The 18,009-nt window shown below is 50.2% G+C and overlaps 1 protein-coding gene across 1 annotated transcript in view; it reads left to right on the top strand.

Annotated features, from left to right (window-relative positions):
* The window catches only part of F13B (coagulation factor XIII B chain), a 67,769-nt gene extending 61,645 nt beyond the window's left edge, over positions 1-6,124 (top strand). Inside the window, exons 38-44 of the mRNA XM_064516407.1 lie at positions 1,755-1,931; positions 2,564-2,740; positions 3,741-3,923; positions 4,641-4,841; positions 5,262-5,381; positions 5,517-5,593; positions 5,798-6,124. Coding sequence (XP_064372477.1) covers positions 1,755-1,931; positions 2,564-2,740; positions 3,741-3,923; positions 4,641-4,841; positions 5,262-5,381; positions 5,517-5,536 — 878 coding nt within the window. The 3' untranslated portion in view covers positions 5,537-5,593; positions 5,798-6,124. The remainder of the gene's footprint in view (positions 1-1,754; positions 1,932-2,563; positions 2,741-3,740; positions 3,924-4,640; positions 4,842-5,261; positions 5,382-5,516; positions 5,594-5,797) is intronic.
* The last annotated feature ends 11,885 nt before the right edge of the window (positions 6,125-18,009 follow it).

Here is an 18,009-nt window from a genome sequence, read left to right as displayed (position 1 = left end):
TAGCATAGAGGGGACTGTATTTTTACCTGAATGCTCCAATGACTTTCTCTCTTTTACTGCTGCTTTCTTTGTGCACCACAACTTTGTACTTGCTGTTGCTCTCTTGCACAGCACTTGAGTTTGGCTTAGCCAGATTGTTTCTAGCAACACTGCGGACTTTCTCATCAACAAACAATAATCTGCCTGAAGAAACTGGGCCTGTAATTTGCCCATTTGGCACTCTCCTGCACGATGCTGTATTTCCCCGGAGGATGCCATTGTTTGGGACTTTGACAGAACGATGCGTAAGGGCTCTCCTGTTCTGTTCAAAGCTGTCTGGGAGTATGGGCGTGGGGGGATGTAGTGGAGGGCCGAAATGGCTGTTCTTCTCCAAAGCTCCACGCTGACTGATGCAGATGCCAGCAGAGACTCCAGAGCTGAAGCATGCAGCTGTCCTAGGGCTATGAAATGAGAAGAGCATTCCTGTGCAAAGGAATTGTGCTTTGCTCCTGTCCCCTGTCCCAGTGTGTGGCTGCAGGGTGAGCAAGGGCTGCTTAGCTCTGCCACGCCTCCACGGGGCCGACCACACTTGCCACCTGTGAGCAGCGCAGCGTGACAAGCTCCTCCAGCAGTGCCGGTGCTCCAGAGCGCCGCCATTCAGCAGAGCGCCAGCTCCGCTGCCACCTCCGTGGTTTTCCGGAATGCCAGCCTTCCCTGGGGAAGGACGTGGGCTGGCGAGAAGGCTAATGCAGGCTTGTTGTGCTGTAAGGTGGAGCTACAAAAACACTAGGTTTTTCTAGTAACTCTCGCTGATCCTGCTGTGCCATGAGAGTCCCAGAGAGAGTGTTCTGCTGCTGTTGTCACCCCTCCTTGCTCTCTCCATTGTGAACTCTTGGAACTGTGACCCACTGGGGACAGCTCCCCCACAGCAGGAGTGCTGTGGCCCTGGTGCCGGCAGGAGTCACAGCGTGCTGACAGCAAAGAGCAGAAAGACTTTGCGTACGGCATTGGTACCCTGCCCTGAAAGTCCTTTCCCCTCCCCTCTGAGGAGGACAGATCACATCTGAGGGAGTGAACAAGACATCAGAGCTGTAGCTGCTGTGGCCTTGCTACTGAGGCCTGTGGGGGAGAGTCTTGTTGAGGCCCCCGTGCACAAGCAGGGCACCATGGGAAGATGCGTGCTAGGCAGACAGGCAGTCAGGAAAGCTGGCAGTTTCTTTCCTGTTCTTCGTCTCCTGCACCTGTGATTCAGACATCCTGTGTCTGCCACAAGTGGAGGCTTACCGGGGAAGCTGTGGATTTCCTGACTCCTCCTGGGCTGTAGGTCCCTTGTGCCACTGCAATCTGGGACCCTGTTCAGAGCTCTGCTGAGCTCCCCTGGTTCACAGCCAGCAGGAACAGTCCTGCAAATACCCACGCTTTCACTCCCTCCATTTCAGGATGCTTCTCCTTGGAGTCTTCCTCTTTTAGACCCTGAGGTGGTCTTCCGTGTGCCGCAAGAAGCAGCCAGTTGATTTTATTCTGGCTACGCGCGCTACCCGGTGGCTACCTGGCTGGTTGAAATCCCCAGCGACAGTGGTATTATGCATGTTGCAATATAGGCAGTAGTGGCTGTGGAAATTGCATATGCCAACTTTTATATTCCGTATGCTACCTTTATCCACCAACCATGCGAGGGTTAGAGAAGGCTCTGTTAAGCATGCTTTTGGTGGGAAGGTTACACCCATTCTACATGTACCACATTATCAAAGTATCAAATGTGTGTATGCTTTCAGAAATGCCATGTGGAAGTATTCCAAAAGTTGCCAATTCCCAAATTGAGGGAAGAAACAAGACAATGTATGAGCCTGGTGAAACTGTTCGCTACCAGTGTGATCCAGGGTTCCTGACTGCTGGCCCTCCAGAAATTATTTGCAGAGCAGGAAACTGGACAACACCACCCTCCTGTGAAGGTACAGGTTCTACTTGTAAATAGTCGATGATCCTCCCTGGTCTTTGACGAAGCTAACTAAAATAATATTGACCCATGCGTGCAGGCGGGTGAGGCCAGCAGGTGACCTGCTTGGAATGACTGCTACAGGACCTCGTTTCTGGCTCCTGAGAAGCAGCAAGCAAGCGAGTTCAGCAATGATATCTATTCCCCTTCTGGGCGGAAGCTCGTAGCTGCCATTGTGTGCACTGCTAAGACAAGCAGAGAGAGAGGGTTATGGAGGAATGGGCACTAGCTACAAAGAATGAGAAAGCTGGTAGGGTAATAGATTGTATTTTCACTTCATGGGGAAGATCAAATTTTAAAAGTAACTAAGTCCATACAGTAAACAAACCACCTCACTCCAACCCTTTGACACACCGTGCAATACAGCACCAGTCCCTTGATTTGTCCAGTCTCTGCAATTCCTTTTCTCCTTTTAGTCGCTACAGGGAAGAAGAATTCTGCCTGGTGAAACATTGCAGATTAAAAACCGTAGTATCTTGAATTAGGCAAGCAGTTGTTGCTCGTGACGATTAATGGTGTTCCTGAATGCAGTATTCTGTGGCAAAGGTACGGCTGTGCTCCTGTTCTTAAATGCACTTCTCTTTTCAGACGCCAGCTGTGGAGCCCCGCCTGAAGTTCCCAGAGCTTCTACTGCCAGCAGTCAACACGAGAGGTATCTGCCTGGTGCCAGAGTGCAGTATGAATGTGAAACCAATTTTCAGATTATGGGTGTAAATTATGTCACTTGTACAAATGGACAATGGTCACAAGCACCAACTTGCAGAGGTAGGAGGTCGTACTTTCATCTTGCCTGTTAGCATAGAGGGGACTGTATTTTTACCTGAATGCTCCAATGACTTTCTCTCTTTTACTGTTGCTTTCGGTGTCATCTCTGTCAGTTTGCGAGGGCTTCCCATGATCAGGGGGCCTTGACAGGCAAAGCTCCAGCATTTCCAAAGAGAGGTAAGGATTTAGGCAGTGCTTGGTCAGAGCCGCAGACTGCTGGCCAAGGAGTCTGTGTCGAGCAGAGGAGTGTGGGGAGAGCTGCTTAGGGAGAGCCCGTGAGCCTCCTGGCTGCTTGCTGAGGTCCGTTCCTGCTGTGCTGTCCCAGCAGCCACAACTGGTTGATTGATGAGGGATGTTGGAGGGTTCAGGCCTGCCTAATCTGTTCAGGATCTCTTTGTGGAGCTGTTGTGCCTGGCTTTCTCTAACGCCTCTCCGAACCTGCTGCCTCGACAGCATCCTGTGTCCAGAAGTTCCCCAGTTTCACAGCTTGCTGCAGAAAGAAGTACTTCCCTTTCTCTGCTTCTTTCTGATGAATCTGCAGTGGTGCAGAGGCTGTTCCTCTAGTCGGTGTTTTAGTACCCCCCGCCCTTCCTCTGGGTTTCCTTCTACACCCAGTTTCCTGTGTTATTTCTCTCCCTTCCCTCACTGCTCAGGCAGTAGAGGAAGGAGGTGGGTGTCAGGCTCTTCTGCAGAAAGAGCTGTGCCAAACACGCTACACCACTGCGTGGTCCTGGAGAAAGGCCTGCTGCAAGCTGCAAACACTTCAGCGATGCCAAACGGATGAATTGGCAGTTGTGAGTGCCAGCAGCAGAGAAACGAGACACTCCCTTTTGCTCTTTTTCCCGTGTCAGGTATTTGGTGTCAAGGTGTCAGTTTTCTCTCTGCTTTCCTCCTGGTCTCTCGGAGTGCTACCAGCATACTGCCTGGCGGTATTCGTGGCCAGGCCTCCATTGCAGTTCAATACCGATGGGTTTCTCTCTACTTGGGAATTCCCTTTCAGGGAGAGGTGAAAAATGTGGCCCACCTCCAGCTATTGAAAATGGAGACCTTCTTTCGTTCCCGCTGCAAGAGTATGCGCCAGGTTCGACTGTGGAGTACAAGTGCCAAAGTCTCTACGTCCTGGAAGGATCTCGGTATATTACATGCACTGAGGGGCAGTGGACAACCCCCCCGGTCTGCTTAGGTATGTTGAAGCGTGTGCTGCGTGGCAGAAATCGGTGTGACTCCTCCTGTTGTCTTTTTCTCGGACTCTGAGGGCCCTTCCAGCGCCGCTTGTGAAGCAGCACTTGTGCTGGGACTGCGATGTTGCCGTGGGAGAACAGCAGTGGGTTCTTCCTTTGTCCAGGAGGAGATTCCTCTTGATGTTCCCCAGCGTCGTCCCCTCTAGTGCCTGCTGTCTCGCCTCCTGAGATGGATGCAGGAGGGGGAGGAGGAGAGTTTGGCCCAAGTGTGAGCCTGTGTGAGGGGGTCTCGTCTCCATCACTGTGCAGGGCTCCTGAGTGCACTGGAGCTGGGGGCACGGCTGTGGTCAGCAGGCTGTGAGAGGGGAGGATGGGTCTGCGTGCCTGGCAGTCCTGGGAAACTGGAGTGGGGGCAAGTTCCTTGCCGCCTGGCAGTTTCCCCCACCCTTCAGCTGTGGTTGGATCCTGTCGTGTGTGACCGTCAGAGCAGAAAGGCCTCTCCATAGTCCTGCCTGGTGTCTTAGGCATGGTCCTTTTCCCCTTAGGCTTTGATGTGAATAACTTTCCTGCCTGAAACAACAGAGGGTCAGAGCAAAGAGCTGAAAGCATTTTGCCCCATGAAGATCGTGTGATTAGGCTGGGCTTCTGCAGGCTCTAGGGAAACAAATCACCGGTGGTGTGTCTCTATGAACTGACAATCTGCTCTTCCCTTCTTCAAGTGGCTTGTACGGCATCTGAAGAGGATATGAACAGAAACAATATTGGGCTGAAATGGACCGCAACAAACAAGCTGTATTCAAGATCTGGTGATTTTATTGAGTTTCAGTGTAAAATAGGATATGTGCAGGACCCAGCATCTTCTCCATTCCGAGTACAGTGTGTAGAGGGGAAGCTAGAGTATCCACACTGCAAGCCAGGAAGTAAGTCATCTCCAAGTCAGCCACTGCCTCCCTGCTGTTTTGTTGCATTTTTACTGTGGCAGCTGAGAGGAGAGAGCCCGTAGGAGGTGTGGCTGGGGAAAGACCGCGAGAGCCCCAGGGTGGGGGAGCCCCCTGTAAAGCTGTGGGCCGTGACGGGAGGTGTCCCCCAGAAGCCACCGCCCTGGAAGACATGAGCTGGCAAAACTCCTTGGAAAGGACCCAGGGGCCTAACTGTTATTACCTGTCAGGGTTACTTGTGCTGCGAGTGTCTGGCCACTTCCAGGCAAGGCAGAAGAGCGTGTCCGTTCCCTGTCGTGCTGAAGGTCCCCCGCTGCTGCTTCAGTGGTTTTGCAGAGTCTCCTGATCTTCTTGCAAGTTTTATGTCCCCACGGCCTCCCTGGCCACCCCTGTGTCTTGCAGGCAACTTGTGCCACAGTGGTGCACCACAAAATAGCCTGTGCCTAACTGACCTCAGTAGAAGGTGGGCCTTGGGAGCTGTGAGATCTGGCCCTTCATCGCCTGCACTGTGTGTTAATGGAGGTGAGGGCAGTTGCAGAAGGGCCGCCTGAGCCAGCAGTGAAGAAACCTTTTCTACCCAGGCGAGGAGGGATGCCCTGGCCCTGCCTGAGGGAAGTGTGAGGCCTTTCCTCCTGACTGCCCTGCTTTTCTCCTCAGACTCGTCTGCCAGTATTTGACTGCCACAGTCCTGAGGGAAAGCAGCTAAGGATTTAAGTCTTTTGGCACAAGTACAGGTTTGTGTCTGTCACTGAGCTGCTCCCATTCAGAGGGCCCTGGGGAACTGGGCTCTTCCCTGCACTTTTCAATCTAGCCGAACTCACGCAACGTGAATCGTTGGCGGCTTTGCTGAAATCTGCTGTGCAGCACTGTGAGGAAGCACTGCTGTGCGCCAGGCGTGGTACTCACTCCTCCTCCCATTCTTTCTCTTCCCTCCGCAGGGCTGTGGGGATAAATGGAAGTGGCATGAAGGCGCCTGGCTGCAGAAGTGGAAGATGCCTCAACCAACCCAGTTATTACAGTCCAATCTTACACAGCATTTTCTGTTTTGCTGTGCTTTGCCAGTAGCTTAGGCAGTGTTCTGCGTTTGAATTCCTGATACCTTTTTTTCCTTTTTAATATTGTCTAATTGCGTTTCCATTTCCTTTTTAACCATTCCGTATTGCTTTCATTGCCGCATTTATTAACGATTGCGTCCTGAAATAGGCTGGCTTTGGTGGCCTAGCGAGACAAGAATTAAAGCCTGCGAGTAATTTGATCACCAGCAAGCTGGGTGTGTTTGGCCTTGTCTGTTCCAAACTGCTTCTCCATGCAGCTACCTGGAAATTAACCTTGCGTTGTGGCCGAGGTGAGTGCTCTGACCACCTAATCAGGACGAGAAGTGAATGGCGTCTCCTTTCAACAGCTCGAGGCAGTCTCTGGATGGCAGACGCCCATGCTTATGGCAAGGGCTGTGAGCTCCCTGGCACTTGGTGGAAGGGTAAGATGAGGGCAGGCAGGTAACTGGGATTTCTGGGAGGTGGCAGGGGGTCAGGGATAAGTTCTTGGTCCAGGTTCTGGATGGGCCCAGCTGGGGCAACGCACAGCTGCACCTATCGTTCAGTAACAAGACAGAAGTGGTTGGGGATGCAGTAATGAGTGGCAGCCCTGGCTGTGGTGACCATGACGCAGTGGAGCTTGAGGCCCCAGAGGGCGTGAGGAAGGCAGGTAGCAGAGTAGAGAGCCTGGGCTTTGGGAGAGCAGGTTTCAGCTTCTTCATGAAACGAGTAGGTGGGATCGCCTGGGAGTCAGCTCTGCAGGGTGAAGCAGCTCAGGAGAGCTGGCGGGTCTTGAAGGACAGCGTCTTCCAAGCACAAGAACATCCCATGGTGATGCTCAGGAAGTCAGGCAGAGGTTTGCGGAGAACGGTGCTATCAGGGAACTCGTGACAGGCCTCCAGGGCAGAAGAGAGGGCAGTATGCAGGAGGCTGAAGCAGGGACAGGCTGCAAGGATGAACTGTCAGTGGCAGTGCCCAGGCGTGTAGGGACGGTGCTAGGAGAGCCAAAGCTCACCTCCAGCTGACTGCTTGCAAGGGATGTCAAGGGCAACAAGAAGCTCCTCTGCCGCTACACTCGCGGTAAAAGAGCAGCCCAGAAAGATGTGGGCTCTGACTGACTGGGGCGGGTGATCAGTGGCAGCAGACGCGGCCAAGGCTGAGGCAGTCTGTGGCTTCTTGGCCTCAGCGTTCACCAACAAGGTCTTGCAGGCCTCTGTGCTTAGCGTCAGGGTTCAAGGGGGAGGAGGAGAAGGACCCGTGGTGGATGAGGCCTGTGTCAGGGCTTACCCGAGGCAACTCAGCCCATACAAGCCTAAGGGGCCAGCCGGGCTGCATCTGAGGGTGCTGCGAGAACTGGCCGGCTGCTCCCTGTCGTCTCCGAGAGGTCGTGGAGATCCGGGGAAGGCCGTGATGAATGGACAAGGGCAAGCGCTGCACCCATCTTCAAACAAGGCCGAAAGGACGACGTGGAGAACTGCAGGCCAGGCAGCCTCACTGGGGTCCCTGGGAAAACACACAGCTGCGAGTCCCCCAGGAACCCCCCTTCTGGGCACATGAAGGAGAGGACGGTCACGGTCAGCAGCAGGACTGGTCAGAAGAAGGGAACAGTCAGCATGGGTTTGCCACGGTAAGTGCTGCCTGGCCGACCTGCTAAAATGACTGCATTTGCGAGCAAGGGGAGAGCAGGGAATGCCGTTTGCCTCGACCTCAGCAAGGCTTTTGACGCTGCTTTCCCCCGGTATAGGCTGCCGGGGTCTCTCCTGGCGCCTGTCCTGTCTAACATCCTCATCACGTGGAGGGGGCACAGGCGTGGCAGAAGGGGCCGACAGGACCCCGACGCCGGGCAGCACTGCAGACACAGTCGAGCCCCTTTGCGGTGTCTGAGCAGCCCACGCTTTTCCGAGGGCCCCTCTGGGAGGCAGGGAAGGATGGGCTGGGTGTGCGGTTGCTGGTGGGGCCGCAATGAGGACCGCCATCAGGATGGCCGAGGTGGTTGCGGCACCTCCCCGAGGTCTGAGGAGCTTTCCTCAGCCCTGCGGCCACAGCTGCGGCTCTGGGCCGAGCCCCCGCAGGGCAGGTCTGCAGGCAGGGCAGCGCTGGGCAGCCTCCTTCAGCGGCAGGGAGCGACTCCTGGCAGGCTGGGCGGCTGCCCCCTCCTTCGCTGTCATCCTCCGGGCTCTCCTCCGGCTGCTCGCAGCGCGACGCCTGGAGCTGTGCACGCGTCCAGAGGCAGCGCAGGGGCTGAAGGGGCTAAGGGATGTGTCCAGGCTCCTGGCGAGCTGGTGCAGATGTTTCCCTAGGCGCTGCCGTTGGCCCTAATGGCACATCGCATTCACAGGGGAAGCACAGCATGAGCTTGTGCCCACGTTAAGCAGAGGCATTCACTGATGCGTTGTATGCAGCACATGCTGTGTCTTTTCTGTGAGCAGTTGTTACCTGTCTCCACAGAGACTCTCCTAGAAGGGATCTGGAGATGCTGTGTTATGAGTATCTTCATGCTGCTGTTTCATGCATCCCTTCAGGCTTTTGAGTTTCTCTTTTCTGAACACAGCTCTTGTCTGATGATACATTTATTTGCATATCTAGACATTTCTCCTGACATTTCCCCTGGGTTGAACTGTGGCAGTGGCTCATCAATATTGTTGCTGCTGTTACAAGATGAACATAGAAATCAACCATTTGTGTGCCATATTGCTATGGAAAACCTCCATGAGTGGTAAGCATGCACTTAATAATGTTTTCATGGACCGGAAATTGCAATTCCAATATTTTCTAGAAGAGTTTGTGATGGTATTTCTTTTTGTTTTTATTAAACTGAAAGAGAATCTGGGAGGTTCCTGATTCGCAAGGGGTAGGAAGAAAACAAGTTTACCTAAAAGACAAGTCCTCAATGGGAGAAAAAGGCCCAGATGACTACCTGTGCTTAAGCAGTATAAACCAGTATGAAACAGAGGCTCACTTGTGTTTGAGGAAAGGGAAGAAGAAAGTGAGGTTACCCAGAGAGACTGTGCAGTCTCCATCCTTGCAGGTTTTCAAGACCTGCCTGGATAAAGCTCTGAGCCAATCTGGGGTGCGCTCAGAGCTGACCCTGCTTTGAGCAGGGATCAGAGCTTCCCTGAGCTTCCTTCCAGTCTGAATTATTCTGTGATTCTATATCCAGAATTGCAGGCTGTTTTCATCAAGGAAGACACACAGGTGGAAGGAGGTGAGGAGGAGAATCTGCTTGGGTAGACTCTAGGCCTATTCCATGGCCTCCTGCCTCTAGCTTTCTCTCCTCCTCTCCCTTCACCTGCCCTCCTCCATTTTACAGAGCACTGCCCCAGCAGAGAGCAGGTCGGCAGGCACAGCCAGCACACAGTGCTTCTCGAAAGTCGTCTTCCATGACACACAAACAGCCGTCTGACTGCAAGGAGAGTACTTCACCAGCAAAACCTACACAGCCACAACCAGGTGAGATGACTGCACGTGTGAGGACCCTTGCCTATTGCAAGAGAAGCAGCATCCTAAACCTGAGGCTTATCTTCACTTCGAAGGTCTTGTATGTGCGCTGCTGGGATCAGCTTCCTGTATTGCTGCCAAGCGCAGACTCAGTACTCTGCAGACATGGGGCAGGTCGGGGCACGTCACTCCACATGGAAACCTGAGCCGCAGCAGCCCCCTGCCTTGCTGCAGAGATGGGTTGAACGGCCTCCCCTGGGGCTGGGCCAGTGCTGTCTGTGGAGCAGGAGCTTCCTGGACCAGCAGCACCAGGACAAAAGGAGCTTTTCCAAGGGCTGTGTATAGGAATAGGCTGGGCATGGACTGGAGCTTCCCTCCATCTAACAGAAGGAGATAGGTTTGGTGGAGCACCCCATTACAACCTGGAACAGAAGAACTGCCACTCCGGAGGAGGTCCTGACCTCCAGCCTTGTAAGAGGAATGTGTTGCTCCAGAGCACCAAGAAGACCCTTGTCCTTCCTGTGCAGGTTCCCACTGCAGAAGGAGGCTGTAAAACACATCAGACTAACCTTTGTGTGGCATCTGGGAAAAGTAGGACTATTGTGTACTACTGCACTTACGGGTATCCGCAGGGACAGAAAGAAGCAGGATTCCCAGCTATGCTATAATAGAAATGATATAAAGTCCTGCTGGACCCAGCAGACTCAGGGCTGGCTCCACATTGCACACAGCTACCAGGACCTGCTCATGGGTCATGCTGTGTCCATTTATAACTTACTAAGTCATCCAAAATAAGTATTTCCTTCTCTAGCTGATGCTTCCAATGACACTTATGTTGCCTTCCTGTATCGTAGGTTTCATTTGAAAAATATATAAAAAGAGGGTTTTGTTTTCTTGATGTGTGCTTTTCCCTTTTGCCTCATGAAGCAAATACTTCCTAATGAGCCATAGGAAGAACTTTCCTGATTTTTCTGATGGGTGACCCAATGATGAAATATTGCAGCTCAGGTATGGTCACAGGGTACCTGTTGGGCTTCACAGATGGGCAGTTTCTTTTCTTGCTCTTTACTGCTCTGAGAGGTCTAAAAGCCACTTGGGAAGTCCGCTAGCACAGTGCAGCATGGAGCAAATTTTCTTTAGCCTAGTGCTACCCTCATCACATAGGGGTTTTCTTCTTTAACCTCACCTAGTTAACCTCCCCTAAGCTCATGAAAATGAATCAAATCAACATGCTGCATTTGTATACAGTCACAGGAGCCTATGCCAATCCTTATGCTGAGTATTAATGTGGGTTGATGGCTCCCTAAGGAAAAGAGCAAGAAATATTTCTTGTTCTGTGTTGCTTTTGTTGGCTAGTAAGAGAGATTTCAGGAGAGCTAAAGCTTTGCTTTAGCAGCCCGCTAACCAACTAATTGGGCATATTTTCTTAGAATAAGATATGAAAAGTTTTTTTTTTTTTTTTTCTTATTGTTGGTTTTCCCACCTCTGTGCAGCATGAATGCTGTGGAGGTCGCAGGCGGAGGAAGGTGAGAGCAGGTATTGGAAGCAGGGCTGCAAAACGTTGCAGCTAAGTCATGATCCTCATTTCTTTTCCTGTTACTGCCTCTCTTGCCCCATGCTTCACACCATGGCCATTTGTTAGATTTTCTTGGCTTGTGTCAGAAAAACTCCTTCTCCCCTAACTCCCTACCTCTCTCCCAAAAGACCTCAGTGGTTTACTGCACTCAGTGCTGGCCTTGCTTTGAAATTTTACGTCCTTTGGGCTCATGCCCTGCTGCCAGACAATTGGAAGCACCCCACACTTACTTGCATAATGTTGCTTTTTATTGGGAAAACACTGCTCTGGCTGGGCTGGGCAATGGCCAAACACGTGGCCGCCCTGGCTGTTGCCTCTGAAGTGAGCAAAGGCCAGCTGACTCCCTGCAGACAACCTGTTGTGCCGGGGTGCTGGAGAGGAGGGAGTCCTCCAGCTGAAGACTGATGGACTTGATTCTGGGGAGCTATGGGAAGATGTTGGCATCACTCAGGGAGGAAACTGGAGTGGGCATACAGCTAGATGGCCTCTGAAATAAGGGATGCGGGTGCCTGTTCCAGTGTGAGGTTTGTGGGGTAGCCCTCTCCCATGCCCCCTGGGCCGGTCATTGCTGGACAGTGTTGGCTCATTGAGCCGCAGACAGCCTGCTTGGCCTGCCAAAGTTTGGCTTGCAGACCCTTGGCTCGGTACTGGGATGAGACCTATGTTTTGGTTAGCTTCCCACTGATGGCCAGGGGGACCTGTGTGGGCAGCGGTGTCCGAGCTGGGCCTGGCTGGTGCCAGGTTCATTTGCATGTTGCAGATATGCTGGGAAGTAGAGCAGCTGCCAATATTCAGTGTTACATTTGGACTGACTGTTTCTCAAAAGCACTGTTTGCTTTCCTGTACTCATTATGTGTTTTTCCGTATTAAGTAAGTTTACCGCAAAGGAGTTGTGGAACCATATGTGCCCTGTGACATTGGGGAGAGCCTGAGGAGGGGCCGTCAGGCCCCGCTGAGTGGGGCCGTCGCACTCATGTGGGGGCTGGGCAGGTCTCAGCTCCGAGTGCGTGCGTGCGTGTGTGCGTGCATGTGCACGTAGCTTCCTCTTCCCCCTCCCTGTGACAAATAGCAGAGGGGAAAAGCCAAGTAAGCGAATGCAAAGGCTTTCCCTTGAGAATTGTGGTGTTAGTCTACAATCGGTAGTATTTGAAAGTAGTAGCTCATGATTTTAGCATACACTGTCACAAGGCAGACAGCATAGCCCTGCTTCGAGTCGTCTTGGAGCATGAAACCATGAACAAACAAACCTTCCAGTGCAGCCTTATTTCTGTAGCTCAGGATTTACTGTATGTGCTCCTCTTGCGCTCTTGTCAGAGGAGCAGGTGATCTGGTTAGCTGTCTGGACTGGGGAAGTGGGAGAAGGAGGTAGATGGTGTATTTAAATGCTCATTTTGAAAAGTGTTTTTTTTTTTTTTTTTTTTTTTTTTAAACTTTAGTGAAGCTTCAGGTTACAAAGCCTCACCCAGTGATGGGGAAAATACTGCCAGCACTTTCAATGGAAAGGAGTGGGCTACTGTAGTGCATGTATTTTGCATTGAGTTTAGCGGTGTTACAAATGTACAAATGTTGTCTGCCATCTGCTGTTGACAATGGAGACGTCTGCAGCAGCCTATGGCCAGGGCTCAGAGCCGGAGGTCTGGTGGAAATACACAAAGCTGTATGGAACAACAGCAGAAGAATGAGAACCAATATTAACCACTATTATGGATACAGCGATAGTGATCTGAATTAAACTATTTATGACTGCTGCTGCAAACTCCAAGTAAAAACTTCACAGAATACAAAAGCAAGGATTCCTTTTGGCATCTCCTGCACAGGGGCACTGAAGGGCCCTTGCTGGAAATCCTCATGCTTTCAAAATGAGCCTCCCTGGCCTGGTGGGAGAGCAGCACTGTGCCCTGCTGCCACCTGGTTACAGCTCCATTTCATTGGGCGACTTTCAGGAAACCAGCTGCTGTTTCATGGGCTTGACATCAGTAGTGAAAGCACATCAGAAAACAGACTATCCCTGCTAAGTAATTAAGTTAAAAGAAAACTACATTATAGAAGAAAAAGTAAAGGCCACATAGGTTAGTATTATCTTTTCTTCCTTCCTTCCTTCCATGTCCTTCCTTGCATTTCCTTCCTCTTTCTTCCCTTCTTTCTTCCTTTCTTTCTTCCTTCCTTCATTTCATTCTTTCTTCTTTCTCTCTCTTCCTCTTTCTCTCTCTCTCTGTCCCTCTCCCTCCCTCCTTCCTTCCTTTTCCTTCCTTTCTTCCCTTCATTTTTTCTTCTTCTCTCTTCCTCTTTCTCTTCCCCTTTCTCTTTTTCTTTCTTTCTTTTTCCTCTCTCCCTCTCTCTTTCTCTCCCTCTCTTTCTCTTTCTTTCTCCTTTTCTTCCTACTGTCTGTCTCGGACTTATCTTAAATTTTATGGTAATAAGGATACATTTTCTCAGTTAGAGAACAGTGTTCAGAAGGTCAGTTGCCTTATCACAAATGAATTAAAAGTTCAGGTAAACATCCTTGCTTTTGTTCAGTGGCACAACTGAGTATTTAATATATACATGCACATGTATATGTGTGTGTGTATGCATGTGCATGTTTGTATAAATTAAATGGATACAAAATATGGTGAATGTGTGGTTGACAGAGGTGAAAGCAGACCAACAGTCCTGAGTAGATCTTACTAGGCATCCTGCCTCCCCTTTTCTCCCACTTGCTTCTAGAATTAAAAAATGTGCATAAAGGTATCACAGATTTCTTGTTTGAATAGTAACAACAACAAAACCAAAAATGGGATAACTGTACCAAGACTGCTTCTGGTTGAGCACCCTATAACAAATGAGGGTGAAGCCTGAAGCCATATTGGACCTGCAGTGATTTAAGGAACCCTTACATCTGATGCATTATTTTAGATATATTCCTCAGTCGACTTCCTCATCACACTAGGGAACCAAACACGGTGTACTTACATCCTTCTAAAGATACAGTTGTATGCAATATCCTCCTTCAGAGTCAGCCCTAACCAGTTTGTTAGTGGTGGTAGACTGTGACAGCCAATTACCATGATTCAGTTTAGCTGTAAGTTCATCTGAACAGCTGGAAACACAGCCCTAAATTCCAGTGTGATATGTCTATGGGAATTGTCCCACTGAACTTAGCATCACCAGCTTGAAACAATCAAAGTAAGTCTGTCATTCATCTAAACTAAAATCTGGAATTATAAGTGTTTTGTATGCACTGCAAGCATACAGCTCTCTCAAAGAACAGCCAGCAGCCTGCATTGCTGCACAAGCTCAAGGAGAAGATGAGGAGATGGGCGTCTCAGCACCAGCTCATGAGGACTTCCAGGCCACCGGTGCAACTTTCCCAGACCTGGAAGCCAAAGAAGAAGGTTTGCTACATACAAAGTGCTAAAGGTCCAGCTGCAGATTCCCTGAAATGAATGCACACTTATTTGGTAAGAAATAAAGACAATTTCAAAAATGTGTCACACAATAATAACAATGCTGAATATAACTTAAGCTTAAAGCAAGGGTCTGTCATGTTTTCGGGGCAATGGTGAACAGCTCTGCCTTACAGAAAATGGCTCCACTGGGAAAGTCAGACCATAAGAATTGGAGGCACTGGAACTTATTCAAATGGAGCTAAATTAAAGCAGATTTTTCGTGCTGCTTTTACATTACACAGACCATTGGAGATGACATGTTCGGGGGGGGGGGGGGGGCGGGGGGAAGCTGGACCACTCCCACTCCCTGCAAATTTTGAGTGCACAATTTTAAACAGAAATTCCCTAAATGAGGGATTCAATATATTTATACAAAAAGCAGAATTAAAGGATATTATAACTTTATCAGGGCTTTTCTGGATGCAAGAATTCAGGAGGAGTTTGATTTCCAAAAGCAGTTAATTTCTCTACACGCCCAAAGAGGCCTGGGTTCTAGCTAGGAGGGTGCCAGTCCCAATGCAGTTCCTCGCTCTGGCAGACAGTGTAACCTTGACCAAACATCTTGAATCCATGCTTTGGTTTCCCATCTATAAAACAGAGTATATTCCTGCCTCAGAGAGGTCGTGTTACAAGTAAATGACTGAGGACCTCTAGGTTAATCTCACAGAAACCAGCCACGGAGAAATACTACTTTGTTAACAAACAGTTGTGCAGACGGCACATGATAGTTCAGAAGACACCTGCAACCACAGATGGCCATCTCAGTCTAAAGTTCAGCAGCAAATAAACACTTAGATTACATAGATCTTTGATTAACATACTTGCCATCAATTAACTGTTATGAGCAGCCATAGTGCTACAAATGGCTCAGTCAGGTAAACAAAAGCTATGCTTATTTACATCTGGTTCTGGTCATTTTTAGAAATAGCATGTGAAGGGCTCCAGCAGCCCCCCCCCCCCCCCCCCCCCCCCCGTGTCACTGAAGGAAAAGGGAGGAATAGTTATGAAGCTGGTTATTGTCAGAATTTTATTTTGTTGCTACCAATTACATGAGAAGTAGGGAAGGGGACCACATCGCCTAAACAAGATGGTATAGGCTACCATTTACTTTCATTTTTAGAGACTGTATTCCATTTTCCATAAAAATAAGAAGGGCATTGTGAAACACTAACCAGACAAATAGGACAAGGGTGACTTGCACTTACGGTGGATGCTGTGAACAATTTGTTCCAGCTGCTTACAAGAATGAGGCAGAATATGATTTAGTGAACAAACAAACTCTTATAACAACACTTAGGAAAATTATAATGCTATGCTTGTCTGAGAAAGCCACTCTGAGCAGTATGCTTGAGATTATGGACAGATAGACAAATGATGGGCCACACAATTCTGTCCCAAAGCACAAGTCTTGTTTGCAGCAACATGCAATTCATAGGTCAATGAAGATTTTTTTTTCCAGAAAACAGAAAAAAGTCAAAATATCTGCCTGCATCCTTTCAGTTATGATGTAGCGCAGTTACTCTTGGCATGATCACAGGATCTAGAAAGAAGACGTGCTTTTTTTCTGGAGAAACAAGGTATTAAAAATTCCAGCAAGATCTGGATGTAAATGGGTCAAAAACACTATGTAGGCATGGGAACTGGTCACAGCCACTAGAATTCAATGATACTTTATTTTACCTTCCAGTTTCATGAATAGCCTAGGAAGAACCAAGTTTTATTTATTAAAACCCTGCCCCCCCATGTAAATGCTAATCCACCTGTTAGCATTAGCACTGAAACATAATGTGGCTTTTAAACTTTTCTTGTAAAAGTCATCTGAAAATACACTCTCATTTTGTGATTTGGAGCTATCGAAGCATCTTATATGGAAACATTCTGGAAATAGACTCCACTTTTCCTTCCTCCTACCATCACAGTGAAATGTGAAAGCCAAATGATATTAAACATGGCTCTGCACACGAGCTCTGGTCCAGCAAAGAGTATCATTGATTTTTACAGGGTTGTAGGTATACAGTTCTCAACAGCCTTGAGGTGTTCATCCCATCCTCATGCTCAGAAATTTCACATGCTTCTTTCTTAAACATTGATTACTGACAATGAATAAATGTGATTAATCCTATATGGTCTTTTTTTTTTTAATCAAGCCATTAAAACTTCATTCATTATCATAACTTCTTTTAGCTTTATTTATTTAAAAATATGAGCAAAAATGGTCATATTTGGCCTGTTTTCCTCAGAAGGAAGAAATTCTATCACTTATTAAGGCAATATTATTGTGGGACAGGAACTGTTTGATTATGATTTGGAAATATAATTCATAACTCGACCACATTTGAAGAACAAGTACTGTCAATACCTTTCATTTTTCTCACTACTGGTTTGAAATGCATCCTCAGAAGCTACGGAGAAAAAGAAAAACCCACAGAGCTTGAACTAATTTCAAAGGTGGTAAACGCATTGGATTACTGGGGGCACAAGCTCATGCTGTGCTTCCCCTATGAATGCGATGTGCCATTAGGGCCAACGGCAGTGCCTAGGGAAACATCTGCACCAGCTCGCCAGGAGCCTGGACACATCCCTTAGCCCCTTCAGCCCCTGCGCTGCCTCTGGACGCGTGCACAGCTCCAGGCGTCGCGCTGCGAGCAGCCGGAGGAGAGCCCGGAGGATGACAGCGAAGGAGGGGGCAGCCGCCCAGCCTGCCAGGAGTCGCTCCCTGCCGCTGAAGGAGGCTGCCCAGCGCTGCCCTGCCTGCAGACCTGCCCTGCGGGGGCTCGGCCCAGAGCCGCAGCTGTGGCCGCAGGGCTGAGGAAAGCTCCTCAGACCTCGGGGAGGTGCCGCAACCACCTCGGCCATCCTGATGGCGGTCCTCATTGCGGCCCCACCAGCAACCGCACACCCAGCCCATCCTTCCCTGCCTCCCAGAGGGGCCCTCGGAAAAGCGTGGGCTGCTCAGACACCGCAAAGGGGCTCGACTGTGTCTGCAGTGCTGCCCGGCGTCGGGGTCCTGTCGGCCCCTTCTGCCACGCCTGTGCCCCCTCCACGTGATGAGGATGTTAGACAGGACAGGCGCCAGGAGAGACCCCGGCAGCCTATACCGGGGGAAAGCAGCGTCAAAAGCCTTGCTGAGGTCGAGGCAAACGGCATTCCCTGCTCTCCCCTTGCTCGCAAATGCAGTCATTTTAGCAGGTCGGCCAGGCAGCACTTACCGTGGCAAACCCATGCTGACTGTTCCCTTCTTCTGACCAGTCCTGCTGCTGACCGTGACCGTCCTCTCCTTCATGTGCCCAGAAGGGGGGTTCCTGGGGGACTCGCAGCTGTGTGTTTTCCCAGGGACCCCAGTGAGGCTGCCTGGCCTGCAGTTCTCCACGTCGTCCTTTCGGCCTTGTTTGAAGATGGGTGCAGCGCTTGCCCTTGTCCATTCATCACGGCCTTCCCCGGATCTCCACGACCTCTCGGAGACGACAGGGAGCAGCCGGCCAGTTCTCGCAGCACCCTCAGATGCAGCCCGGCTGGCCCCTTAGGCTTGTATGGGCTGAGTTGCCTCGGGTAAGCCCTGACACAGGCCTCATCCACCACGGGTCCTTCTCCTCCTCCCCCTTGAACCCTGACGCTAAGCACAGAGGCCTGCAAGACCTTGTTGGTGAACGCTGAGGCCAAGAAGCCACAGACTG

The sequence above is a fragment of the Dromaius novaehollandiae genome, chromosome 8, assembly GCF_036370855.1.
Source record: "Dromaius novaehollandiae isolate bDroNov1 chromosome 8, bDroNov1.hap1, whole genome shotgun sequence".
In the NCBI taxonomy this organism is placed as follows: Eukaryota; Metazoa; Chordata; class Aves; order Casuariiformes; family Dromaiidae; genus Dromaius; species Dromaius novaehollandiae.
This window is presented reverse-complemented; position numbering and strand designations above follow the sequence as displayed.